This window comes from Protopterus annectens, chromosome 10.part0 (genome assembly GCF_019279795.1).
Source record: "Protopterus annectens isolate FY-2018-M chromosome 10.part0, PAN1.0, whole genome shotgun sequence".
Lineage (NCBI taxonomy): Eukaryota > Metazoa > Chordata > Ceratodontiformes > Protopteridae > Protopterus > Protopterus annectens.
Window position 1 is genome coordinate 297,809,356 of NC_056744.1, and position 27,420 is coordinate 297,836,775.

Below are 27,420 nucleotides of genomic sequence, written 5' to 3' on the forward strand. Positions count from 1 at the left end.
AGGAATTGCCAATGAACCATATGATTCTGATTACAAACTCTTGCAAGAGGGATCTTCAGTGGTGGTTGACGTCCATGTATGTCACAGTAGGACACCCCTTTGTACTCCCGCCTCCAGTAGCCACTGTGACCACAGACGCTTCCCTGATAGGGTGGGGGGGGCCATTTTCAGGGAAAGACTGCCCAAGGCATATGGACGGATCAAGAGTAAAATTTGCATATCAAGGTTCTAGAGATGAGAGCGGTACTTCTGGCGTTGCAGTACTTTCAGGGCTCTTTTCCTCTAGGAGCAATTGCCATACAGACAGACAACGTGTCAGTGGTCTGGTATTTGAACAAACAGGGTGGGACCAAGTCTTACCTCCTTTGCTGAGAAGCCCTCAGAGTTTGACAGTGGGCTGTGTCATCCCAGCGCTTTCTGTTGGCAACGCACATCCCGGGGAGATCCAACGTGATCGCGGACAAGCTGAGCAGGCAGTTTTGTTGCCACACGAGTGGTCCCTCAAACAAGAGATTATGGACAGGATTGTCCATAAATGGGGCCAGCCTTGCTGCGATCCTTTTGCCAGCCGCATCAACACCAAATGCAGAAGCTACTTTGCCCTGCTACCCCCATCCGGGAGAACCCCCGAGGGATGCACTCGTACACGATTGGCCCCTGGGTCTCCTGTATGCATTTCCCCCAATTCCGCTGATACCCAGATATTTACAAAAAGCAAAGTCACTGGGAAGGACTGTCATTCTTATAGCCCCTCATTGGCCACGGCAGATTTGGTTTCCATTTCTTTACCATCATCTCTTGGAGGATCCATGGATGTTCTTCGTGTTTCACTGTTGCAGTCATTACATTTAGGGTAATATGCTGGCAGGTTGCTCTCAGTCGGCCTGAATTCCAAAGTCTTGGGTCCTGCGTCGGTTGCTGTCTCCTCTTCCATGACGTCAGGTCGTCAGGGGTATAAAACATGCAGCTGATGCCATTTTCTTTAGTATTTCTTGCCGCGCGGTGCCCGAAGCAGAAGCATTTCGCAAGTGCCGGTCGGCCGACTACTGAAATATTTGAGTTTGAGTTTCAGAACCGAAGTCTTCACTAAAGCTAAGTACCCCATTGGGGAAACTTTTTTCTTGCTCCATACCGATGTCAGAAAAAGTTAATAATCGTATTACTTGTGGGAAGCAAATACCTCATAAGTATTGCCATTTATACTGTATTCCTTGCCTAGGCCCTGATCACATCATGCCTGGCTGTCGGTTTTGTGCTAGATTTAACCAACACACTATTAAGCGTCGGTATATTTTTGCCTCAAAGTATTTTGGAAACAGATTTAACTACCCAGAAATGTCATCGGATAGCAATCCAACTACCGGAGTACATAAAAAACGCAAAGAAAAGGACAGAGAGAGACAGTCGAGGTCCAGAACCGACGACGAAGCTTCTCCTAAGCCAGTCACCAGTTCGCCGGTACTCAGTGAGGTGCTTTTGCAGCCCCTGATACCCACTACTTTCGGGTCGCAGGCCCCTACCCGACACCCATGTGGAGTCCGGCATGCAGTAAGATACTGAAAGTATTGGACCCACGGATGTATCTCCCTCAGATGGGACCGTCTTCTGAGGGTGTATTCAGACCTCAACATTTGTATATTAAACCGACAACAGCTGCAACATCAAAGACAAAAGCAACTTCTAAAACTAAAAAAACAACGCATGAGCCACGTGTACAGGCCTCTCTGCCTAAAAAACAGATGATCAAAATGGCTGAAGACCTTATTACCTTGATCAGGGGTACCCATCCCCCTCCAGATAAAAGGCCTAGGCAAGACACTGATTATGAATCTTCAGATTAGGTTTCTATTTCTTCTGATTCCTCTTTTGATCAGGAATTATCTATACCTCCCTGTGAGGATTTAGATGCAGAGGAGTCTATACCATCTGCATCACCTCCTGAGGATTATTCATTTGGAGAAACCCTGCATACTTTGAGGGAGCATTTTCACTGGGAGAGTCAAGATTTCTCAGAATCAAAAAAGAGACTCGGGATTTCCTTCTTCTCCCTCAGCACAGGCCTTTAGCCATACCCCCTGTTTCAGACATTGTGGATGATGTGTTTTTGGAGTCAAGCATGACCCCTGACTCCTTACCTCCAGCTCCCAGCAAGCCTGACAGATATTACAGGGTCCCTGACTCACATAAAATTTTATTTAGAAACTCTGCTGCTGATCCTGAAACTATTTCACAGGGTCCAAAGGGAGTTAAGGCCTCAACAGCAAAAAATCCTACCCCCTCTGACAGAGATTCAAGGGCACTGGATAGATGGGAAAAAAGGTTTATACGTCTGCAACCTTGGCAATTAGGGCCTTAAACTGTCAATTTCATATGCTCAAGTATCAACAACATGTTATGGGATTGCTGAAACAGAAAAGGATGTTGATTTCTGAATGTGCAGAAAACAAAGAATTGCAGGATTTATTGCATGCAGCTGAGCAGGTTGGAAAGCATACTTTACAATGTGGTTTTGATTTCTTAGAGGCCTCCTGCAGGGCCGCAGTTACTGGATCTTTGATTAGGAGGCATGCCTGGCTAAAGGAACAAAATTTGCCTGATCATGTTAAAGCTAAATTGCTAGATGCACCTTTACAGCATGATACTCTTTTTGGTATTAAGGTAGAAGAGGTTTTAAAGCAAATGGAAGACAAAGCTAAGTCTATGCAAACTGTAAAAGACTTCTTACAAGTGCAGCCACCAAGATTCAGTAGACACTGGCCTACAAAAAATTGGTCCTTTCCTGTGTCAGACAGAGCTCAAAGGGGCAAATCCAGATGCCCTAAGGGTTCCAGATACCAGGCGCAAGATTTATACAGGTCAGAGCAATGGGGCGCTTCTACCTCCAAATCTGGAGGAGATAAAGCGCAAACCTACAGAAAACAGTCCCAATGACTTCCCTCTGCCTGCACCAAGCACTTATCTTTTGACAGCACCCTTAAGGGGAAAATTAGCACTTTTTGCTCAAAATTGGCAGTTAATAACCCAGGGCATGTGGGTGTTAAGCATAGTATCGCAGGGATACATATTCCATTTCCATACTCTGCCAATGGCAAAAGGTTGGCCAGAACTGCCAAAAAATCAATGGGCAGAGGCACAGAAACAGGTTACATCCCTCATGGATATGGGGGCCATTCATCCAGTACCAGAACAGGAAAAAGGACAAGGTTTTTACTCAAGACTGTTCTTGGTACCCAGAAAGGACAAGGCCTGGCGGTCAATACTGGATTTATCGATTTTGAACACATACCTGGACATTCCAAAATTCAAAATGCTGACTTTGCAGCAGCTTTTGCCCATGCTGGACAAGAATGCTTGGCTGGTGACATTAGACCTAAAAGAGGCATACCTGAATGTCCCAATAAAACAGTTGTGCAGAAGATACCGCAGATTCAAGGCTGGCTTAATGCATTACCAATTCTCTGCACTGCCCTTTGGCTTATCTACTGCGCCCAGGGTCTTTACATAGTGCCTGGCACCAGTAATTGCATTTTGCAGACAAAAACGTATTCTAATATATCCTTACTTGGACGACTGTCTCATTCAAGCAGAGAACAAGGACATTCTTCTTCAACACCAGGCATTTGTGAAAAGGTTTCTAACATGCCTAGGGTACACAATAAATTAAAAGAAAACACAACTGGTACCCTCTCAAAAGATAACATTCCTGGGTGCAAGCTTGAATACAACTGCCCAGATGGCTTACCTCACACCAGACAAGCAAAGGCAACTGACTACTTACTTCAAACTGATGGCAACAAAAACCCAGTTATCTGCAAGACAAATTATGCAGGCTTTGGGCTTCATGGCATCCTGCATCCTACTGATTCCATATGCAAGACTGCATATGAGGAAACTTTAATCGTACCTAAAAAGTTTATGGAGTCAACATTGTGACAGTCTGGAAACGATTCCTCTCATTCCCTGCCTACAACAGTAGTTTCTATGGTGGGCAAAGGCATGTCACCAAAACATGGGATGTTCCTTCACTCTACCCCCTGCCAGCCAGACCTTAACAACAGACGCATCAGATTATGCCTGGGGGGCCCACATGGCGGGAAGATGCATTCAGGGCATACGGACCCCAAAACAAATGCATCTACATATCAACCAGAAAGAGATGCTAGCTGTTCAAAATGCTCTAACAGCCTTCAAGGACTTACTTCATCCAGGACAACTACTGATAAAGATGGACAACACCACAGTCATGTGGTATATAAACAAGCAGGGGGGCACACACTCATACCCCCTTTGCAGATTAGCCATGGCACTGTGGTACACAGCTTGGACTTACCAAATACATCTTCAAGCTCAATTCCTGCCAGGAAAGCAAAATACTCTGGCAGACGATTTAAGCAGAAACCTTATGGATCCTCACACGTGGAAACTAGATCCACAAGTGTTCAGCATGATAACAAAGAAATGGGGGAGCCCAGACATAGATCTATTTGCCCCTCCTCAAAATGATCAGTTGAAAAGATTCTGCACAAGGACTTATCACAGACAAGCATGGAAAGTGGACGCTCTATCCTTCAGTTGGAAAAGTCTATCAGTTTACGCCTTTCCTCCTCTGCCTCTTCTTCCCAAGGTCCTCCAAAAAGTCATACAAGAGAAACCAAAGATGATACTAATTGCCTTGGACTGGCCCCGCCAATACTGGTACCCAATCCTAAGGAACTTGTCTCAATACCCAGCTTGGACCTTACCTGAAAGACCTCAACTACTAACCCAGCAAAACAATCAGATCATGCACAATCAACTCCAGACACTGAACCTGGCAGCATGGCTGATCATGTAGTTATACAAACAACACCTCTTAGTAAAGCTGTGATGGATGTCATTTTGGAAGCCAGAAGGCCTAGTACTAGCAAATCTTATGCTGATAAATGGAAGATATTCTGTGTTTGGAATCAAGCACAAGGAACTGATACAGCAGAACCAGATATTCCACAGATATTGCAATACTTGACTGAGATGCTTGACAAAGGCCTATCTTTCTCATCAATTAAAATCCATGCCTCTGCCATTTCGGCTCAATACAATACAGAGCCACCAATCTTTTCTCATCCTTTAATAAAGCAGTATCTTAGAGGAGCCAAAAATTTAAGGCCTCCTAGAAGATCACCAATACCTGCATGGGACCTCAGTTATGTGTTGGAAAAGCTCACCCTGCCTCCATTTGAACCAGCTGCTACTGCTGATATAAAGTTCTTATCAAGGAAAACAGCTCTGCTACTAGCAATTACTTCAGCAAGAAAAGTTTCAGAGCTGCAGGCCCTCATAGCTGTAGAGCCTTTTATCATATTTTACCCAGACCAGAGGTGTCTCCGAGGACAAATCCTACATTTATGCCTAAGGTGGTTTCCAGTGTGGCTCTTAACCAAACTATTCATCTGCCAACCTTTTATCCAAATCCGCAGAACAAGGGGGAGAGATTTCTGCATTCCTTTGACGTACACAGACAGCAAAGATTTTACTTGAGCAGGACTAAAGCTCTAAGAAAAATTGAGTAATTACTAGTGGCATATGTTGCAGGATCAGAAGGAAAGTCTATTTCAAAGCAGACTATTTCAAAGTGGATAGGCCACTGCATTTGTTTCTGCTACTTACATCATGGTAAACCTGTGCCAAGGGCATTAGGTCTCATTCTACCAGAGCTGCAGCTACTTCAGCAGCCTTTCTCAGAGGAGTACCAACCAAAGACATTCTAGAGGCTACTACTTGGAATTCTGTTCACACCTTTACAAAGCATTATCATTTGCCTCTCTACTCTTAAGTCCAGGGCAGGCTTTGCCACTGCAGTTTTGCAGGGTCTTATAGCCGCACCTAATGCTGTTTAGCTCCAGCCACCCAACCATAGCTTTGGGACTCTACCCAAATGTAATGACTGAAACAGTGAAACACGAAGAACATAGTACAGTTGTGTACACTTACCATAAATGTAGATGTTCGAGTGTATTCACTGTTGCAGTCCAGGTTACCCTCCCGCCATCCCCCTTTCCTTCTGGAGTTTATCTTTCCTTCTCTGTCTTCTACACCCTATGTGGTGTATTTGCTTTTAGATGAAGGTAAAGTTTATATTGATGCATGTATATATATATATATATATATATATATATATATATATATATATATTTTTTTTTTTGCTACCTTTTTGGGGGCACCTGACATCTGGGGCAAGAAAAACTAAAGAAAATGGCATCGGCTGCATGTTTTATACCCTTGACGACTTGACGTCATGGAAGAGGAGACAGCAACTGATGCAGGACCCAAGACTTTGGAATTCAGGCTGACTGAGGGCAACCTGCCAGCCGATTACCCTAATTGTAATGACTGCAACAGTGAATACACTCGAACATCTACATTTATAGTAAGTGTACACAACTGTACTATCCTGGGCCCAGTTCCAGACCTTCTGACACACCTGTCAGGGGACCTCCATCCTTCCTTGCAGTCACTGAACCTAACCGCTTGGCTGCTCCAGTTCCCCGTATAGTCGGGCTTCATATTCTTTCATATGACACAAGTCAAATTTTGTTGGCCTCCCATAAACCTTCCACCAGAAAATTGTATCGTAGTAAGTGGAAAAGATTTTCTAAATCTTTTATCACTGACTCCTTCGATTTTGATACCAAAATGGTTCTGCCTTAGGCCTTATCTGATTGACCCCTGCCTGGGTCTTATGAGTGAGTGTTTGAACACTTTTCATACTCTGCTTGATTTCTTCCATAAATTTTAAGATAAACATTTATCAATCAGATTAGTCTGTAATCTGTGGAGGTGGTAGGGCCCTTGTTTGGATTTTGGGTGGACAGTAATGACTGATGACTTTGCTTAGGGGTTCCTTCTCGCACTCTGTTAAAAAGAGTAGAAGAAGTGGGTTAATAGGTTGACTAGCTGGGGTTCCATGAGATGATGCATCTCTGCATTTAGTCCATCCAGCCCTAGTGCCTTCTTTTAGGACACTTCTTTTTGGCTAAGCAAATCTCTTCTGCCGTTATGGGTGATGCTAAATTATCTACATGGTGGTATGGTAGCTGTGGGAGATTACATCTATGTCTCCGCAAGCAATCTTGCCACTGGCACTTTTTGGTTTTAAAATTGCAAGTGCTCTAGCATGCCAGACATTGTCAGCTTTGACCTTGCTGCTTGAGTGGTCTTCTTTTCATCTGATACTTCCTTAACAGGCACAGAAAACATGGCTCATGGGCTGTTTAAGTTCCACTGAGATATTAGTAGAAGGGTTGTAAATAAGGGATGAAATGTTTTCTTTTTATTTAAGTTTCACTATGGAAATGCTGGAAAACTGCTGCTACTCCATCAGTGATTTACTCTCCCCCAGTAGTCTAACACACTGACCCAAAAAAAGCACTTGAGTCTGCCACAGATACATTGACAAGCCCCCTTACTAGCATCTCTGTCAGTCCAGAGCCTTGTTATCTCAGGATCCAAGAAACTTCTTTGTGTAACAGAATAGCCAATAAAAAGAGGCAAACATATTAGGAGCCTGCAATTTGCCTCAATCCATTCCTGGCTGTGCAGCCTCAAAGTAGAACTAACAAAACAGACTGCACCTTGCACAAGACATAAATGTATACTTACAGTTAAGGCAATTAGTACCCAGCTGAACATACAGGACCATGTTATTCACCTGAGTGTAGTCAATATGTTCAACTCCCTTTTGCACAAAAGTAAATTAGCAACCAAAAAATTGTTCCTGCCTACAAAACTGTAGGAAAAAAGTAAGTACCGTATATTTTTAACCATATTGCTTTCACGTACCTAAAAATGGAAAAGGGGGTAGTTATATTCTCAAGATAAATGTGATACATTTAAAAATACAGTTAAGAAGACGGACAGTGGAATGAAACAGAATTTGTTAAATCAAAACAAAAACTTTATCTTTGAGGTTGTAGAAGCTCGTACAGTTGCTGTATATTACTTTGAAAATCCTGTGCTGTAGTGTAGCGTATGACTTAGTGATGGCAGAAGTGTAATTTGTAACAGCCATGTCAACCCTTTCATAGCTAGAGACAAGCAGACAGTATGAAACATACCTAAGAATTCAGTAAAGTTGCTAGCACAAGCTGTACAGCTCATGCTAGTAAGGCTGGTATTACAAAATGAGCCCTTTTGCTACTCAGAAAAATGCTAGCTGTGACGAGATAAGACCTCATTATCTGCTAATTTGCATGTTTCCTGAATCGCAGTAACTGCTCTTGTCAGCAGCGCATCCCTCCCTCCAGTCACTCTGTCACACATGCATAGACCAACGCACATGCACGCACCGCATTCCCTGTACCTGTCCCTCCCCTGTCTATGCTCCCATGGTCCCCCACCCCCTTAATACTTTATTGCCATTATGACACATATGTATTATTACCTGTTGGTGTAGTGTGTTTTGCCACCCTTAATCCCTATTACAGTTTACCTTCATTTGTGTGAAGTGCACATTAGCGATGGCAGATGTGATGCAGGACGATTTCAAAAGTCCATATTGACGAACCATGTATGGCCGAAATCACACCTGAGCGAATGCCAGTGTGCATTCGCTCATAAGAATTTGGCTTTTTGAGTGCAGATTACACTACAGTGGGGGTTGGAACATGTACCCCTTCCCCTCACTGTAGTACGATCTCGGAGTTAGTATATTAAAGTAGCGGGGAGTGTGAGGGGCACAGGGTGCTTGCCCCTTTGCATAATGGTGTTTGGAGACATCTGGTGATGTCTTCTAAATGTCATGGGGAGTGCACTGTTGTGATGCAGATCAAAAATGGTCAAATCTGGGTTTCCAGCAAACCATTTTTGACATTTGGGCTCACAAAGGTTCCGTAATTGCTCTTTAGAGTTGCACATATGCACGATTGCTCATTACATTACCAAATAAATTAAGGTAAACCCCCTGTTACAATGTCAGGGTTATTATGGCACTTTAAATAGTCATCCCTGGTGGTCTAGTGGTTCCCCCAGATCATCTTTATTATGTCTGTGATGTTATGACACATAACTTTATACCTGGTGTCAAGTGGATCCCCCATACCATGTTTGTGTTCAGCAGTGGAGTTTTGTCAGTGTTCAGTACTGCAGAGTGGTGGAGATGGCCATGTTGATCTACACAGCCAAGTTCTTTTTTGAATCGCTTAGCCATGTAGAAGTCTCCCTGAAGTGGTTCCGAGGGGAGAGTATATGGCTAATTATTATATGGGTTTCCACCAGAATGCCTCACTAGCATTCAGCATGGACACCGGGCATAGTCCCTCTTGCACTTATGTCAGCCCAGAGAAATCCAACTAAACCAGAAAGAAGCATTAGACTTTAAAGAAAAAAAACAGCAGCTAGAATTCAGTCTAGTTGATGGTTTACTTGGAGGGAATCATTCCAGATATGTATGCTTTATATTATTGTGATTTATTTATTAGCATTTGTTTACCAGGATAGTCTGACTGGGTACAAGGACCCTTTATAACAGAGGCAGAGGGTGAAAAGATCTACACAAAATATATACATTAAGTTTAACAAAGATTACAGGTAGAAAGAGGAGCACAAATCTAATAAAAACATTGTAACCAACTATCGTTATTGGTTAGTAGACAGAAAGTGCATGTTACAAAAAGGAGTAGGTAGTCTTAAATATTAAGCCAAAAGAGAGAGGAAATAAAGTATCTTGAACATTAAGAGCAACTAAGTAGAGCTATTGCATTAGAAAACTATCATATTTGCATTGTACATGTTGCAGCCATGACTAAAGGCCTTAATTAGTAGCAAGAGAGAAGAGAGTAAGATATGAATGAACAATCAACAGCATGGGGTAACAGAGGTGCAAGGAGTAGTTTATAAGGTACAGAAGAACAGTGGGAAGTAGATGATGGGATAATAAGTTGTAACACAGAAGAATATATTGTGAAGTAGTACATAGAATGGCTGTTAATGGATGTGTGTGTGTGTGTGTGTGTGTGTGTGTGTGTGTGTGTGTGTGTGTGTGTGTGTGTGTGTGTGTGTGTGTGTGTGTGTGTGTGTAAGTATATATATAATGTGTGTGTGTATATATATATATATATATATATATATATATAATTGTAAGTTTGAGGGGTGTAGAAGAGAAGGTTTAATGGAGGAGGTAAGAGAAAAGGTCTGGGATGGGTATCTACAGAGGATTCGTAGTTAAAGTGCAGATAGACAGAACAGGGTAGATTAAAGAATGTCCAGCAGTATTTTTTTATGTGGGTGAATATTTATGGGATTTGGAGGATGAGGGTTAGTATTTATTAAGGAGTTTAGATATTACCCAGATCACTAGTATGACTGTGTTTCTATCAGATGTTTAAAGGTTAAGAAGTTATGGTTTAGGGTGAGTGGGCTGGTGTTCCAGATTTTGAATGCAGAGGACATGCAGACTCCACACAGAAGGCTGGAGCGCCTTCTGTGTGGAGTCTGCATGTCCTCCCCACGGTCGAGTGACGTCTAAAGACATGCAGGTAGGTACGTGTGTGAATAGGTGTGCCTTCTTTGAAGGTTGGGCATTGGGCTGGCAACTCGGCACCATAAAAATCCACTGCCGGTCATTAGCGTTAGGAGTTCCACTGTGGCGACCCCTAACCGGGAAAAGCCGAAAGCAAAGGAGGAGCAGAGGGAGTCACCTGCAGAGTTATTAGAGTTATTAGATTTTGTGACTAGTGATAGGTTTTTTTTCTGTGTGGAGCAAAGGGTTCAGTTGTTGGGGGAGTACAGACTTATGTTGCTGCTGCTGGGGCTTTGATTTGTAGATGAGTATAGTTACTAACTGAATATAGAACTTAATGCTGGATCATGTTTTTGAGTGTCCCATTCTGACAAATTTTAGTAGGTGCTAGAAAGCATATATCTTCATAGTGGGGAACTTTTTACTATTTTGATATAGAATTTTAGATATTGTTTTTAAGAACTCTAAGCCATTATATGTTTTACTTTTGAATTTTGTTCTGTATGTATTTGTTGTAAATTTTCGAATTATACAGTCTGCTAGAACAGTAAACCACTGATTAATGTGTTGTGCATGCCATGTGATCCCACCTTTGTAAATGTTTAATGTTGTATGCTTCTCTTTGCAGGTGTATTGGATCAGTTCAACACCTAAAAAGTAAATATGGCAAAGAGTATATTCTGGAAGTGGGTATCAAAATGGAGATGACAGAAGAACAACAGAATGACCTTCATAAAGAGATATTGTGCATGTTCCCCCATGCTGTAAGACAAGACAGGTAAACATTTTGGAATTGTCTTTTTCTTTTTCTTTTTTTTTTTTCTTTTTTATGCAGAAGTATTCCATTGCAAGATCAGCTTCTTCAAGTAGGGATAATTCCAGAAACAAACTCCTTGTATTCCTTATGGGAGCTCTGTCCTTTTTTATTTGTCACTTTTCCCTGCTAAAAAAGAAAAGGAGTTGTTTGAAGAACTGGTAAATCCTTCAGCAACTCAAAAAATCAATTTTCTAGATTTTATAGCTGGAGAGCTGAGGGGGCTTAGAATTGCCATGTGTCAGGACATTTTTCCAGGAATTCAAGAAGTAAGGACTTCTGTTATCCAGGAATTCAAGAAGTAAGGGCTTCTGTTATCCAGGAATTCAAGAAGTAAGGACGTCTGTTATCCAGGAATTCAAGAAGTAAGGGCTTCTGTTATCCAGGAATTCAAGAAGTAAGGGCTTCTGTTATCCAAGAATTCAAGAAGTAAGGGCTTCTGTTATCCAGGAATTCAAGAAGTAAGGGCTTCTGTTAGGATATCTAGTTGTGGTGAGTGATGGTCAGATGGCTTGAGTCACTTTAAATTTCACCTTATTCTTGAAGTGCTTTTACTCATGTTGCTTACCATTTAATCTGGATTTCCTGTGCTTTACCCAAGTTCTGTTGTCAGAATAGTATCTTCTTGTTTTAACTGGCAACCTAGGAAGGATGAAAACTGACCAGCAACTTAATATTACTCTATTCAGACTCATCGTTTCATATTTCCATTACAGAAGGCTCTTAGAAAACCAGAACTTCCTTCTAAAGTTCCTACATACTATATAGTCCCTGATGCATACTTTGAAGATCTTCAGTCAAACCTTTTGTAAAATGTGCATCATATTCAGTCCGATTTATGGGTCTTGTAAGGAGAAATCTGTTTTAAATACCTTTGTTTCTTCTATTGCACAAGTCGCCTCTCATTGTTGAAAGTGGCTGTATGAATCTGTTGGTAATTTTATCAGGACTGTGGCCACTGATCCTGTTTTAAGCAGGTTTGCATTACTGAATTCTCAGAACCATCCAGGTAATGTAAAAAATTGAAACTTTAAGATCTAAAGTTGTTGTCTTCATTTGATCTTCAACCTGTGGGTTCCCAGATCCGGTACGGATCCAACTTGGCTGCATATCGAGCATCTGATCCAAGCTCAAAGCTCCTCCCTTACCCATAATGTCCCTATCTTCCTCCCCCAGATCTCATTTGCCGCGCTAATGTACTCTTTGCGATCTGTGCTCTATGCTAATTTGGTTGGGTAAGTGACTTTATTATTCCCTTTAGCTCTATTTTTTTTCTAATATACTTTCCTCCTTTCCTGTTTTTCTACCTCCCCTCACACTCTCTGCATCAGGTAAACAAAAAAAAAAACTTTTCTCTTCCTAACTCGTGTGCGTGGTGTCTGTGTGAGTGAGTGTGTTGGGTCATGTGGTTGGGAGTATGGCAGAAACTCCCAAACCAGGCTTCTGAAAATGCACAGAGTGTGGCCACAAGCTCTCTCCAGCTGATAGCCACACTCTGTATGTGTTGAATGTCTTGGGGCAGCCCATTTGGATACCTCCTGTTTCATCTGTGCCAGGTTTAATCCCCAGACACTGATGGACAGTAGAAATAAGTAGATTTTGAAGGGCCTTCTTCCCCCTGCTAACACCGGGGCACAGGCCTCTTCTGCTCTGGCTTCTACTTCCCTCTCCGCCCCGGCCTGTGGGACTCAACCTCCCATTAAGAGGTCTGGGGACAGAGACAAAACAGCCAAATCCAAGGACAGGGCCAGGAAGTGATGCCCAGATTGCTTGGCTTCGGCCGGCCCTTCAGTGAAAGTTAGTTCAGCCCCAGGATGGAGTCTCTCCGGCTCCATTCCCCCTCAGTTCTCTCTGGAGCCAGAGGAGCTTCAGACCCAGTCGCTGGTACAGGCTTCCCCTCACCGCCCCCTTATGCTAGTGTCAGTGGCCTCCTATTCTCACTCCACCCACAGCCTTTCTGAAGTGGAGATGGATAGGATGATGTGGAAGTTTATCTGCACTCATATACAGTTGGGAGTCCTGCCTGCCCCCTCTCCCTCTGGAGTGGGGGGCATGCAATCCACATTCATCTCTATTTATCCTTCTCTAATCCGACCTCTATTTCAGAGCCCTTGGATCCGAGGACACTTGGCGTCGAGGGGTTGGCAACGATGGTACCTTGTACATCGATGCTGGCAATGGGCCTGAGCAGGTCAGATCCGACCAGCTTGGATCGGCCCGGCTCTCAGAGCTGTTGCTTCAGCATCGGATCTGAGGAGATGGCGTTGGCTCCAAGTCTTTCAGAGTAGAGCCTTATCCTTGGTATCTCGGCACCTGGAGGTTTGGCTGTGGCTCCCCTGTTGCATCAGAGCCATTGTTCCTTTTCAGGACATCTGTTTCCCTTTGGCTTTCAACGTGGTGGAGAGGGTCCTCTCGATCCCATCAAGACCTCTGACGATCTTGTCTTTGGAGTCCATCCTGGCTCCCTCTGTTTCTGGAGTGGATCATGCCATTTTACATCTCAGGGGCAGCCTGTTGGCTCTTTGCCCCAGGGCGCTCCCTCTTGGGAGCAGTGAAATGTTGGCAAATCCTCCTGAGAGACCCCCACTGAGGAGGCTCCTCTTAAATGTATGTGCAAAAGGAGGCACTTGAACTCCCACTGGAGCCCCTCACAGAAGACACTGATTTGGAGGGAGGGTAAGATTCCCCTGGTCACCCCCCAAAGGATGTCTCCTTTGGAGACATCATGGGGAGTGGTCTGCCCAAAAATCGAACCCAAATGAATCAGTGTTCCTGGATGCATTTGTAGCAGGACCCTCAACTTCCTGGGTGTCCCCACCCGCGGATCCTTTAGTGGATCTTATTACATTTTGGGTGTGGAAGGTACTGGACACAGTTTTTCCCATCCTCAAATGCCCAGACAAGGTTTTTAGTCCCCCTTTGGACAGGGCCCATTGGACTAAGGGATCCCCAGTTGATGCCATAGTGGTGACAGCCACCTCTAAGAAGGAGCTCGCCCAGGAGAGCTCCATGGTCCCCCCTCCTGACCGAGAGTCCAGGATGAGGTACTGTTTTGGGAAGCAGGTGTAGGCTTCAGCTACCTTTTCTCTGTGATGTGTCTGCTGAATTATATGGCACATGTGGTTAGGCTGTAGCAAGACCTAATCAAGGAGGTCGCTGAGTCTTCTCATGGGTTCATGTCGGCGGAGGACAAGAAAGTGTTCTCCTCTCCCATGCAACCAAGGGCATCGCTAGAGCTGACAGTACAGGCATTGCCATCAGGCGTCATGCGTGGGTCCAGCTTTGTGCCTTTTCGGAACCCTTTAAGGCATCTTTTACGAATGCGCCGTGTGACGGATCCTCCTATTTTGGGAAGTCGGTACATGACACCTTAGTCCAGAGTGAGGAGGACAGGAAGATTCTGTCTGCTATTGGGATCTGTTTTTCGGCCTCTTAACGAACCTTCTCGAGGAATCAGTGAGGGGCCAAGAAGATGTGGTTCTGAAAATCTCAGAGCTATTCCCAGGACACTCACGACTCATCTTCCCCTGGTTATAGGGGGATTTGATAGATGCCACCCTAGAGGCAGAGGGTGTCTGCGAAATCATGGGTCTTGACAGCCTTTCTCAGAGAGACCCACACAGCAACCCTGAACAGTAGCCCAGCTGCTCGTCTCTGGAGGCAGTCGGGTGTCCCCTATCACTGCACCTAACAGATTGGGAGTCCATTATGGAAGATCGTTGGGTATTGCAAATGATATCCTTTCTCACATCACCTCCTCCACCCAGACACCTCCTGGATGTTCCACCTGCACAAAGGGAGGATGCAACACTGGAAATTGCAAAGCTGCTAGAAAAGTGAGTCATCCAACCCATTCCCCCAGACCAGCCTGGGTTAGGCATTTATTCCAGGTTCTTTTTGGTGCCAAAGAAGATGGGGGACTTCAGACCCATTCAGGATCTCTCCACCTTGAACCTGTCAGTGACCAAGATAAAATTATGGATGGTCACCCTTCTATCTATCCTGCCCTTCCTGCATGAGAATGATTGGATATGCTCAAATGACCTTCAGGATGCATACTACCATATCAAAATGGACAAGCGCTCTCAGAAGTTACTTTTCCTCCGGCTGGGGGCCAATCATTATCAGTTCAAAGCGCTCCCTTTTGGTCTTACCACAGCCACCAGGGTGTTCACCAAAGTGATGGCAGTAGTAGCGGCTCACCTGAGACGACAGGGCATACAGGTCTTCCCCTACCTGGATGATTGGCTCCTTGCTGCCCCTTCCAGGCATCAGCTCAGTCAAACTAGGGATGCCTTTCTTCTCTTAGCCCAGCAGTTTGGCATTACCATCAATCTCAAAAAGTCGTCACTGGCCCCGATTCAAACATTAGATTTCATTGGGGCTCGGATGGACAGGATTCGAACCAAAGTCTTTCTTACCTCATAGAGGATTCAGTCTCTGAAGCTACATGTCCTTGACATTCTCCAAGCTCAATCTCCTACAGCAGAAATGGTATTAAGGGCATTGGGGTCCAGGGCGGCCACGATTAATCTGTTGCCCATGGCACGTTTTCACATGCAGGTTCTTCAATGGACCTTCGCGGTCCAATGGTCTGTGTTAGATCTCCATTTGTCTCATCCTGTTCAGGTCTCTTGGGTGTGCAGCGACTCTCTTCTGTGGTGAAGACATTATCTGAATCTTGTTTGGTGTTGCTCTTTTCTTCCACCTTCCCCCTCGGCCACTGTGACCATAAATGCTTCCCTGCTAGGGTGGGGCACTGCTCAGGAAGGACAGTCCAAGGCACGTGGTCCCCCTATGAGACCAGCTTGCATATCAACTTCCTCGAGATGAGGGTGGTGCTTCTAGCATTGCATGCTCTCCTTGCCCATTTTCCCCCAGGGACGATTGGTATTCAAATGGACAATATATCTGTGGTCTGGTACAAACAGGGGGAACCAGGTCTTACCCTCTATGTCACGAAGCCATGAGACTGTGGGAGTTGACGATCTCCACCGGCCATTTTCTGGTAGCAATGCACATTCCGGGGAGGTCCAGTATTCTAGTGGACAGGCTCAGCAGATCTATTCTGATGCCTTATAAGTGGTCTCTGAATCCATCAGTAGCGAGACAGATTTTTCTCAAGTGGGGTCAGCCTTGTTGCGATCTCTTCACCTCTCCTTCCAATGTGAAATGCAGTGAGTTCTTCACTCTGAGTCCTCCACCAGGGGAAGCCCCCAGAGATGCTATGATTCCTGCTTGGCTCCCCAGTCTTCTGTATGATTCTTCCCTTGATTCCAAAATGCCTTTTCACAGGCTGGGAGCTTAGTTATCCTCATTGTCCCATTCAGCCCTCTTCGGGTCTGGTTTCCCTCTCTGTGGTCTTGTCTGGTGGCTCCACCATGGACATTGGATCCAGTTCTGGATCTTCTTTCTCATCCTTTAGGGATTTTCCATCCAAACCTGGACAGTCTGAAGCTCACTGCTTGGGTGCTCCAGTCCCATGATAGTCAGGACTCCCGGTTTATCTTCGCCTGAAAAAAGGATCCTGGTGATTGCTCATAAGTCTTCCACCAGAAAGGTGTACTCCAACAAATGGAAGCATTTTTCAACCTGGGCCTCACACCATGCTCTAGATCCCTTCACTGCCCCAGTTTATGCGGTTTTGGAATTTTTGGCAGGGATTTTTCAGCAAAGTGCAAGTTCTTCTACAGTCAAGGCTCAACTTGCAGTGATTTCTAATTTTCATGTAGGTGATAATATGGCTTCCTTAGCATCCTCTGTGCTGTGCAAAGCCTTCCTAAAAGGTGCCTTTCTTCTTCGGCCCCCAGGAAGGACCCAGTGTCGCTGTGGCATCTTACGTTAGTTCTGCAAGCTCTAGTTTCTTCCCCTTTTGATCCTGCAGCCTCTGTGGATCTGCAATTACTGTCCTGGAAGACGGCCTTCTTGGTTGCTGTTACTTTTGCCAGGAGGGTTTCATGCTTCAAGCTTTGTCGGTCAAACCTCTTTATATGGTTTTTTATAAGGATAAGTTATCTTTGCATACTAATCCATCTTTTCTACCTAAGTTAGCTTCGGAGTCCAGTAGTAACCAGGTGATTAATCTCCCCTTTTTTTCCCAAATTTTCAAAACAAGGGAGAATGTAAATTGCACTTGTTGGATGTGCACAGACAGTTATGTTTTTACCTGCACAGGGCTAAATCCATTCACAAGTCTGACCAGTTCTTCCTTTCCTACTCTAAACCCTTTTTGGGGTAACCAATATCTAATGTCACCATTACCCGTTGGATTTCCCATTGTATTATTCTGGCATATTCTGCTAGGGGTTTATCCCCGCCAGGTCATGTGAAGGCACATTCCACCAGATCTATGGGTACTTCAGTGGCCTTTTGGTCCAGGGTTTTGTTAGATGATATCTGCTGTGCGGCCACTTGGGCTTCATCTCATACCTTCATTCTGCATTATAATTTGGACATCATATCCAGGAATAGGGCATCCTTTGGCTCCGCAATGTCCTTCCATGAGGGCCTCCCAGGTGTTTAGTAGCTGGGGACTCTGTCCCACAGGTTGAAGATCAAATGAAGACAACAATTTCAGGTAAAAAAGTTATGTACTCATCATAACATTCCGTTTGAGTTGTTCTTCATTTGTCTTCAACCGTCCCTTCCTCCTGCCTTCCACAGGTTGTGTGGTGGTCTGACGAGTATATGCCGTGGTTACCTCCTGTGGGCCTCTTATTCTTCCCATTTTGGTTATACAGATGTTTAGTATGTGACAAGCTGTTGGGTCAAGTGTGGACGATAGTTGGGCAGCAAACTCGATCTGAAGGGGTATTATGGGTAGGGGGTGGAGCTTTGAGCTCTGATCAGATGCTGGATATGCAGCTGAATCAGATCTATGCCGGATCCAGGAACCTACAGGTTGAAGACAAATGAAGAACAATAACTCAGATGAAATGTCATGGTGAGTACATAACTTCTTTTTTTCCCTTGGTTAGAGATTTAGTGTTTGTTCCCTCTGTTGCAGAGGTGATCAAAATGTGTGATGAAAAGGGCAAGCTGATTCAGGAATCTCTAAGATTTTTCTGTCTTCCTTTTCCAAATTGTCAGCGGGATTTTTTTTTCTCCTGTGTCAGTTTTGGCAGAATACAGAATAAGCAGTCTCAACATAATTAAGGTAAACAGACATTTAAGAAGAAGTGACAAGGGAGTTCCAAAAAGAAGCCTCTGACCTCCCAAAACAAAAAACAGTCCAATATGTCTGAATGACTGAAGACCGTGTGACTCATTCCCAGCCTGGTCCCCTTTTTCATCCAGAAAGTCTTAATCTCTGTTTTTCTCTTTGGTAATAAATTGCTTCAGACAAATGAGTCCTGAATATCATTCAGGAAGGTTAAAGATAGCAGTGGGAGTAATTTCCTCCTTTCCATGGGGTCATTTCTTATTCTCCAGATTGAACTCTCTTGTTTCCTTCTGTTCTTCATCACATGCTGTCCCAAGTGATAAAACCATTTCTCCCTTGCCAGGTGGGCAAGAATTTTTATTCAAGGATGTTCCTAGTGTCAAAGAAGGAAAATGCCTGGACACCATTTCTAGAGATTTCTTTCCTAATCCTGTTTGTGATAGTTTCCTTATTCAAAATGATGTCATTTCACAACTTATTTCGTCTTTCTCTTTCAAGTTTCCTAGTAACACTAGACTTAAAAGATGCTTATCATCACATCCCTGTTCATCAAGACTTCAGACATTTCTTAAGGTTTTCTGTGTGTAGATCACCTTATCAGTTCTCTGACTTACATGGTTTCTGTCTTTAATTTCTCCAAGACTTTTGGGTTTCTAATACAGTGGAGGGAACGGGACCAATCTCTAAGTCAAATTATGATTAAAGTTCAAGAAATTAGTGTTTCAATCTTTGATGCTAGCCAGAAGTTCTCTTTGCAGCAACACCAATGTGCCCGGAATTGACAGCTTCTGCAGTTCATGCAGGGTTACATGTATCCATAACTTATCTAAATAAAACTGTAAATTCTTTTCTATGAGACCCATTGCTTCTACTACTGTTAGAACTGTCTGGGTATCCTTCTTTCACATTGCCTTCGTTTTTGCGTGCATGTCGTGTTATTTTATGGCTTTATGTCTTTACTCTGCATGTAAAACACTGTAATTAATGGGTGTAGCAATTTCAATGATCAGTGCTGCATTTGTCTTTTTTTCGTGGACTACCTTATCTGGTTTTCTTGTATCTGTTTTCTGAACTGTTTGTAATGGGTGATCCCATGTGATATAAACTTCATCATTCTCTGTAATGCTTTGTTGCTCTTGTTTCCAGTGCTTCTCAGCTACTTCAATATTGTAATGTTTGCACAATCTCCAGTGTGCAGTCTTGCCACATTATTATGCCTTTCAGTATACAAGCCTTCTGTCATTAGTGTATCACACCCAACAAGATGCAACGGTTTCCAATTCTGTTTTAGAAAACCTGCAGTTGTCTAGTTCTCTTACATGTTCATTCGACTTTGTATACCAACTTGTACGTAATCCACTCTCCTGAGTCGCCAATATTAAACGTTCATCTTTAGTTTAAAGTCACCTCTCCTTAACCATTCCTATGTTAGATCCTGATAGAATTTTCTATACTTGCAACTATATTTATGCATCTTCCACATTTCTTGACTTCTCATCTGATCCTTCACTGTATATTCTCTTTTATTTTTTGGCACATTCAGTTGCTGCCTGATTTTTATCTGTTTCTGGTTTGAGTTCCATTATCACTTGACACCGATATACTTCTGCTAAACTAAGCAGGGAAGTCATCTTAGACTTGTTCTCCTTATGTTTTAAAGCTTTCACTATGTTTGGATTTTGTGAGGTCAGCAGATATTTATACAGTCCTACAACTGCAGATCTGTACATGTAATCAATTTTGTGAATGCCCATACCTCCATCAGAATGAGGAATACACTGATTTTTATAAATCCTTTGATAAGCATGAAGCATTTTTTTTGTTTTCCAGTCTAACTGATCCAGTACCTCTTGGAGCCAGTCAATCACTCCAAAACTTTAAGTTAGAACAGGAAGAGCAAATTGGTTTATAGCTTGGACTTTGTTTCTGGATGTCAGGGCCGTTTTCAGTATTACTTTTATTCTTCTAAAATATTCCTTACTAAGTTTTATTCACATTTGTTCATGTTTTATTGTCAATCCTTCATCAGTTCCCAGATATTTATGTACTCCTCCTTGCTCAGGCTCTTCTATATCACATTCTTGTCCCAAACTGATGTTTTCTTGGTGCTGCAGCTTCCCTGCTTTAAAGGTTGCTTTTGCACATTTATCAAGACCAATTGACATTCTTATGTCATCTGAGAAAGTTTTGACCACTTACCTTTGCGTTTTCAGTTCCTCATCTGATGAACTATACAGTTTTAAATTATCTGCAGAAAGAAGATGTGAAGTCTTTACACTTTGTTGTTTTCTGGGAGCCAAATCGTAGCCATAATCTAACCTGTTAAGTAGACAGTTTAATGGGTTACGGTCAAGACAAAAGAACAGCAGTGACAGAGTCACCCTGGAATATCCCCATTTTTATCCCTGGGATAATAATTTGGCCTTTATCATGGCTTAGCTACAAAGTGATTTGCCACTGTTTCATGATCACTGTACTGTAATCGATCAGTGTAGTGTGTATGTTATACATTTGTAAGCACTTTTTAATCCATGAATATGGGATGCTGTCAAATGCTTTTTTGTAGTCTGTCCTTGCCATACTTAGGTTCTTCCCCTTTTTACAATTCTCCATTATGATTTTAACAACAAATGATTCTTTGTTACATATGACTTTCTTTTGCTATCCTTTTGTTCTGTTACCATGATTGAGTTTCCTTGTAAATGACTATAAAGTCTATCAGCATCAATTCAAGTGTATAGTTTATACATCGTTGGAATGCATGTTATTGGTCTATTGTTTTTAGGATATCTTTTAGGTCCACTGTTATGGAGAAGTATCATTTTTCCTGTTGTTAATCAGGTTGGTGTTTGTGCGGGGTGCGCATATAAATAGTTCTTACTCATAGCTGAATCTTCATGTAAAGATGTTAATACTTTTAGCCCGAAGTTGGGTACTGCGTCTGGGCCTGGGGTTTTACAGTTAGGAGCTTTTCTTAGTTTTGTTTCAATTTCTTTGTCTGCTACTTCATCCCATTTCATATCCTGTACATCTGAATCTCTTATTCTTTCTTTTACTTCTATCCAACCCTGGGGGCTATCCACTGCACCAAGAGTGTTCACAAAGTGTCTTGTTCCAGTTATGGCTCATTACAGGATACAGGATATTCAAGACATTAGTGTTTTTTTCCCATATTTAGATGTTTCAAAGTGTCAGGAATCTCTCTCTCAAATGAGAGATTTCTTACACAAGCTGGGATTCCAAGAGAACATTAAAAAAAATTTTTCTTGATTCCCCCTCATACAGGATTGTCCTCTTGGGATATCAACTGGACACCTCAGTTGAAAGAGCTTTTCTACCGCAGGAAAAAATAGATCTTTATTTAGCTCTGTTCTAAGGTTTTCCATACAAACTTCAAGGGAATACTTCAGGATTTTGGGTGTCATGGCATATATGATTCTCATGATACCCCTGGCAAGACTCCACATGAGAAAAATACAGTGTTATCTGAAATCTCTTTGTTCACAGCATAAACACCCTTTATCTTTTCAAATTCCAGTGCTGGGGTTTGTCAGAAGAGAAATCTTTTGTTAGAGACAACAGATATTCTTAAATCCAGATCTCCCATTCTCCCTCCCTGTTCCAAAGCAGTCAGTCACCACAGATGGTTTGGACTTTGCTTGAGGAGCAGTGTAAGAAGGGATGAAAGTGCAATGGGTGTGGGACACCAAGGCCAGATGCAAGCACACAAATATCTAGGAGATGCATGCCCTAATCAAGGTACTTAGTTCTCCAAACTATTTTTGGCCCCTGAGTGGTTTCAGATAGTGCTACAGTCAGGCAATGCATTAATAAGCAAGGGGGGACTAGGTCATACCCCTTTTGCTGATTAGCCATGTTAGCTTGGGATGTAGTTTCACAGCAGAGTCTCACTCTGCAGTCTACAGTCATCCTGTATTCCATCAGAGCAAAATTGTGTGGCAAACAAGCTGAGCAGGACCAGGGCAGTCCCATATGAATGGAAACTAGATCAGGGATGTTCCTGCATTTTATCCATCTGTAGGGATTTTCTCAAGTAGATGCTTTTGCCTCATCTTTGAACAATCGGCTGGTAAGATGCTATATCTGGACTGTATGTTAGAAGGCCTAGAAAACAGATGCCTTTTCTTTTCTTTGGACTGGAATGTTTGTGTATGCTTTTTCACCCTTTCCTCTGATATCCAGCCTGCTTCTGAATCCCCTAAGATCATTGTGGTGACTCCCTTCTGGCCTAGACAAGCGTCATCCTCCCTTCTTTTGGAAACTGACAGGTACATTTACCGTAAGCATCCCTACACACTGTATCTACTCACACAGAAAAGGTGTGTTTGATACACTCTGACATCATTCTTCCTGGATTATAGGGTATTAATTCAATTTAGACATTTTTGCAGCAGCTATTAATAGAGGCAAGAAAGCCTGCTACTACAGTGTCATTTATTAACAAATGGAAAAGGTTTTCTAGTTGGTGCCAACAACATAACCAGCACCCATTCCGGGTTCTCTGATTTTACAATATTTGTCTGAGTTATTGTCTTATGGCCTTTTTTATTTCTCCGCCATGGATCATGTAGCAGCCATTTTATTATGTTTGCTTATAGATCCTCCTCCTTCAAGGCAATCTCATGTCAAAATATTTCTGAAAAAGGTTTCGCATAAGAGGCCTCCAAGTACATGGGCAGTCCTTCCTTGGGATCTTAATATTGTGTTAGAGATGCTAACATTCCATTTCAACCAGCTAATCAGTCTGACTTTTGGTTATTAACATGGAAAACAGTTTTACTGATTGCTTTTAAGAAGAAGGGTATCTGAGTTACAAGCTCTTGTATTGAGTCAGCTCTCCCTCAGTTTCATTAGGGAAGGTTTTTTTTTTGAGACCTAATCCTTCTTTTCTGCCTAAAGTGGTGTCTGTGTTTACTTAAAACCAAACTAACTCTCTTCCCCATTTTCTTTACTGAACCTAATAAGGGAGAAAGGATACGTCATACTGTGGGTGTCTACAAACAACTCAGGTGCTATCTTGAAAGAGCTAAATCTTTCAGATTTTTGGATCAATTGTTTATTTCTTGTGAAGGTAAGAAGGGACAATCTGTGTCAAAACAGACCATTTCCATATAGCTGTCTAAGGGCATTACCTATTCTTGTATGCAGAATAACAAATTTGTTCCAGAAAAGGTCAAGGTCATCTCTACCAGGGCCTTGGCTTCATCTGTAGCTTTTGAAATGGAATGGATTGTAGAAATATTCTAGAAACTGCTACTTGATCCTCTGTGAATAAATTTATAAAGCACTTTAAGCTTGATTCTGCTAGGTCCAGACCAAGCTTTGCAAGGACCATTCTCCAGGGGCTTTTGGACTCTTCTTCTTCTACCTCCCAAATGTAGTTAGCTGTGATAATCTGCCCATGTAGCTAAGTGTACTGCAGCAGTGGTCAATATCATGAATGTAGAAGAATTGTGTAAGTTTAGACATTTTGCAGAAGTGCGTGTGAAGAAGAGTTGAACCATGTGATGGGGGCATAAGATGCAGATAGAGATGTGAGTCCTCCCATTCCCTTTAGTATCAAGAGTGGTTAGGACTGGCCCAGAATCTCCTATATTAGCTCCTTTCCCAGCTCATGTTTTAGCATTGGTGACTCTGCAGCCAGTCCTGGCTTAATATCCGTTCCTTCAGCACTGACCACAGTTTCTGCCTTAGCGCTCAAGGGACCTAATCCAATGCAATCAATTGCACGACTGTCTGGGACAAGTTTGTTGTGAGACAGATGATGCAACACCATGTCTTCGGTAACTTTATCGGAGTTGTTTCATTCAGCAACGTTATCAGTGTTAGAGACCTCTACCTTCGAGTGTTTGGAAATGATGTAGCAAAATTAGTGCTCCAGCCTTGAGCTCCTTCAAAATATTTTGCCCATTATGCAGTTGTTGTTGTCTTTCGGCTTTTCCCGGTTAGGGGTTGCCACAGCGGAACTTCGGTCTGCTAATGATTGGCAGTAGATTTTGACGAATGCCGAGGTGCCAGCTCAATGTTCAACCATCAACGAAGGCACGCCTTTTTACGCATGTCTTTCGAACGCCCACCCAACCGCGGGGAGGACATGCAGACTCCACACAGAAGGCACTCCCTGCACTCCAGCCGAGAATCAAATGGGAGAACATCTTGCTGTGAGGCAACAATGCTACCGCTGTACCACTGCGGATTCTGTGTGGAAATATCTCAGATCTCATTTGCTACATTTGCAGTCAGTCACAGATTTCATAGTTAGTAAAAGCAAGTAAATTACCATGATCCCCTCCTTAAAACCTTCCAATTTTTCTACTTTATGGATATTCTCCTTAGTATTGCCCATTTTTCCTTTTGGAAGAGCAGAAGTAGCTACTGAGGAGGGTGTACCAGATCTAGATAAGGCTGATAGTACTTCTCAGGTTGTGGGGAGGATTACTTCATCTCCATCAAGGTTAGACATTCAGAGTTCTGTGGGGTCGGCTCTACCCCATGATGTCCTGTCTTCTACATCTCAGACCCAGCATAAATCCATGAGTCATAGCCGAGGGTCACACCTTAAAAGTACTGTTTAACTGCAGCAGGGGGAGTTCTCTGAGGAATGGGGTCATACCTCCTATTGTTCCTAAAAAGAAGACATGCAAGAGGAGGCACCTTGACTTCTCATTGGAGATTTTCACTTCAGACACTGATTTGGAGGATCAGGAGGGTTCCTCTTGGTCCACTCTGGAAGATATCACTTTCAGTGACATCTTTGAACTTGTATAGCAGAGGTGATCCTAGCTCACATACCCACCCTAAGGATGAGGAGATTCTCTTTGAGGCCTGTGGCTCTGCACCCTGTGTTTCTTGTGTGGTCCTTCTGTAAGATCATCTAATTAATGTAGCCATTAGGCAATCATAACAAGATCAGAGCTGTGGACAGACTAGGGAAATGGGTGTATACTTCAGGCACCTTGCACCTAGGGCCTTGACATACACCACTCATATAAAGTGTTTTTGGAGAGATTTGAAACAACAGGCACTTTCCAGTCTGAGCATCCAGTCTGAGCAGACCCCCTACATTCGATGCCAGGAAGCAGTTGGAAAGCTCACTGAGCACGATGGTATATATTGGCAACTTTTAATGGTGCTCATCCATAACACAGCCTGTGGAATGGCTTAGGTTGCAGGAGATGGCATTGCAATGAGACTCCAGGCTTGGCTGTAGCAATGTGAATTTGCAGATATCTGTACAACATCCTTTGTCAGTGCCCTCAGTGATGGATCATCATTGTTTGGTCCACCCTCAAAAGAAAGAATGTAGAAGTGTGAACAAGATGGCAAAATGGTTTATACCACTGGAGTAAAGTTTGAGACCCTGCAAAGGTTTTAAATGTTCCAAATCAGTCTGGTTTAGGAAATCCAGATGTCATCCATTTGCATTGACTTCTGACAGGGGTGACCCCTTCAGTGGATGTAGGCCCGAAGGTTGAGTGTGTCCGCAGAACAGTAAGAGTTGCTCTGATCAACACATGGCATTCTGGGCTACTGTATACTTATCCTCTTTTGCCCCCAATTCCCACATTTTAGGCAATCAGATGCAAAGCTACTATGATCCGCATTGCTCCCAATTGGCCCAGGCAAAGTTGTTTTCATTGTCTAATGCCTCACATTAGGGAACACCCCTAGATCTTTAATCCTAAACATATTTTTCTTTCCCACTCACCTGAGAAGCCACGCTCAAATGTCCACAACCTAAGACTGATCACTTGGTTTCTCCACTTCTAATGATAGCCAATAACCCAGCTTTATCTTCTGATGTAGTTAGGATTCTATCTGCCTGTTAAAAAGAATCTGCTCACAAAATGTATGTGGAAATATTGTGTGACCTGAGCATCTTCTCAGGACATTGAAGACATTGACCTCTTCTCTGCTCCTATTCCAGACATTTTCTACTTCTTGGCTAACATGTTCAACTCAAGTTCCAGCTTCTCTACAATTAAAGTGCACATAGTAGCCATTTCCAATTTAAATGTTGGTCATCAGGCCTAGTACTCCCTGGCTTCTCATATACTTTGCAAGGCCTTTCTGAAACAGGTTTTTCTTACTCTAGCCCCAAATTAGGGAACGATTGCCTCACTGGGATCTCAGTTTCATTCTGGAAGCCTTAATAAAACCTCCATTTGAGCCAGCAAACTTTGCACCATTGAAGTTTCGCCTGTGGAAAACCTTGTGTCTGGTGGCTTTCATAACTACCAAGAGAGTATCTGAATTACAAGCTGTATCATTTTCAGTCTGTTATTTGGTTTTTCACAGAGTGTCTCTTTGTACCAATCCCTTTTTTCTTCCCAAAACGCTTCCAAGGCAAAAATGAACCAGCCAGTTCTCTTACCACTCTTTTTTTTCAAATCATTTTAATAAAGGTGAATATATTCTGCATACTCTGGACATGTGTATGCAAGTGAGATTTTACCATTACAAAACCACATCTTTCAGGAAAGACTCACAACTGTTCATCTCCTTTGCATTCTGCAATGTGGGGTGATGAGTGTCCAAAGTCACCCTGTTTAAGTGGCTTCATTATTGCATTTCTTATGTATACTCAATTCACAGTCACCCTTTACCATGCAAGCTCAAGGCATTCCAACAGACCTGTTGCCACTTCAGCAGCCTTCATTAAAAATTCCCCCATTGACTAGATTTGTGCAGCAGTAATATGGTCTCCATTGCTTTCTTTTGTAAAGCAGTGCAAATTAGATGCTGTTTCATTGACAAGGACTTCTTTTGGATGTACTGTCCTCAAAGGCCTCTTGTCATGATGACACTCAAGTGTTTTGTAGCATGAGATTCTGACCCTTACATCAGATCAGACAGGTGGAATGAACATAATGCAGTAGTTATATACTTGCCATAATGCAGGATACTTTCATTCATGTCCATCCAGTA

General features: G+C 43.0%; 1 protein-coding gene across 2 annotated transcripts in view; it reads left to right on the forward strand.

The window, feature by feature from the left end:
• Positions 1 to 27,420, forward strand: part of LOC122813052 (cholesterol transporter ABCA5-like) — a 2,390,735-nt gene that overhangs the window by 2,190,911 nt on the left and 172,404 nt on the right. For both annotated transcript variants that reach the window (XM_044085171.1, XM_044085172.1), the window contains exon 36: positions 11,124 to 11,273. In XM_044085171.1, the coding sequence (XP_043941106.1) occupies positions 11,124 to 11,273 (150 nt within the window). The remainder of the gene's footprint in view (positions 1 to 11,123; positions 11,274 to 27,420) is intronic.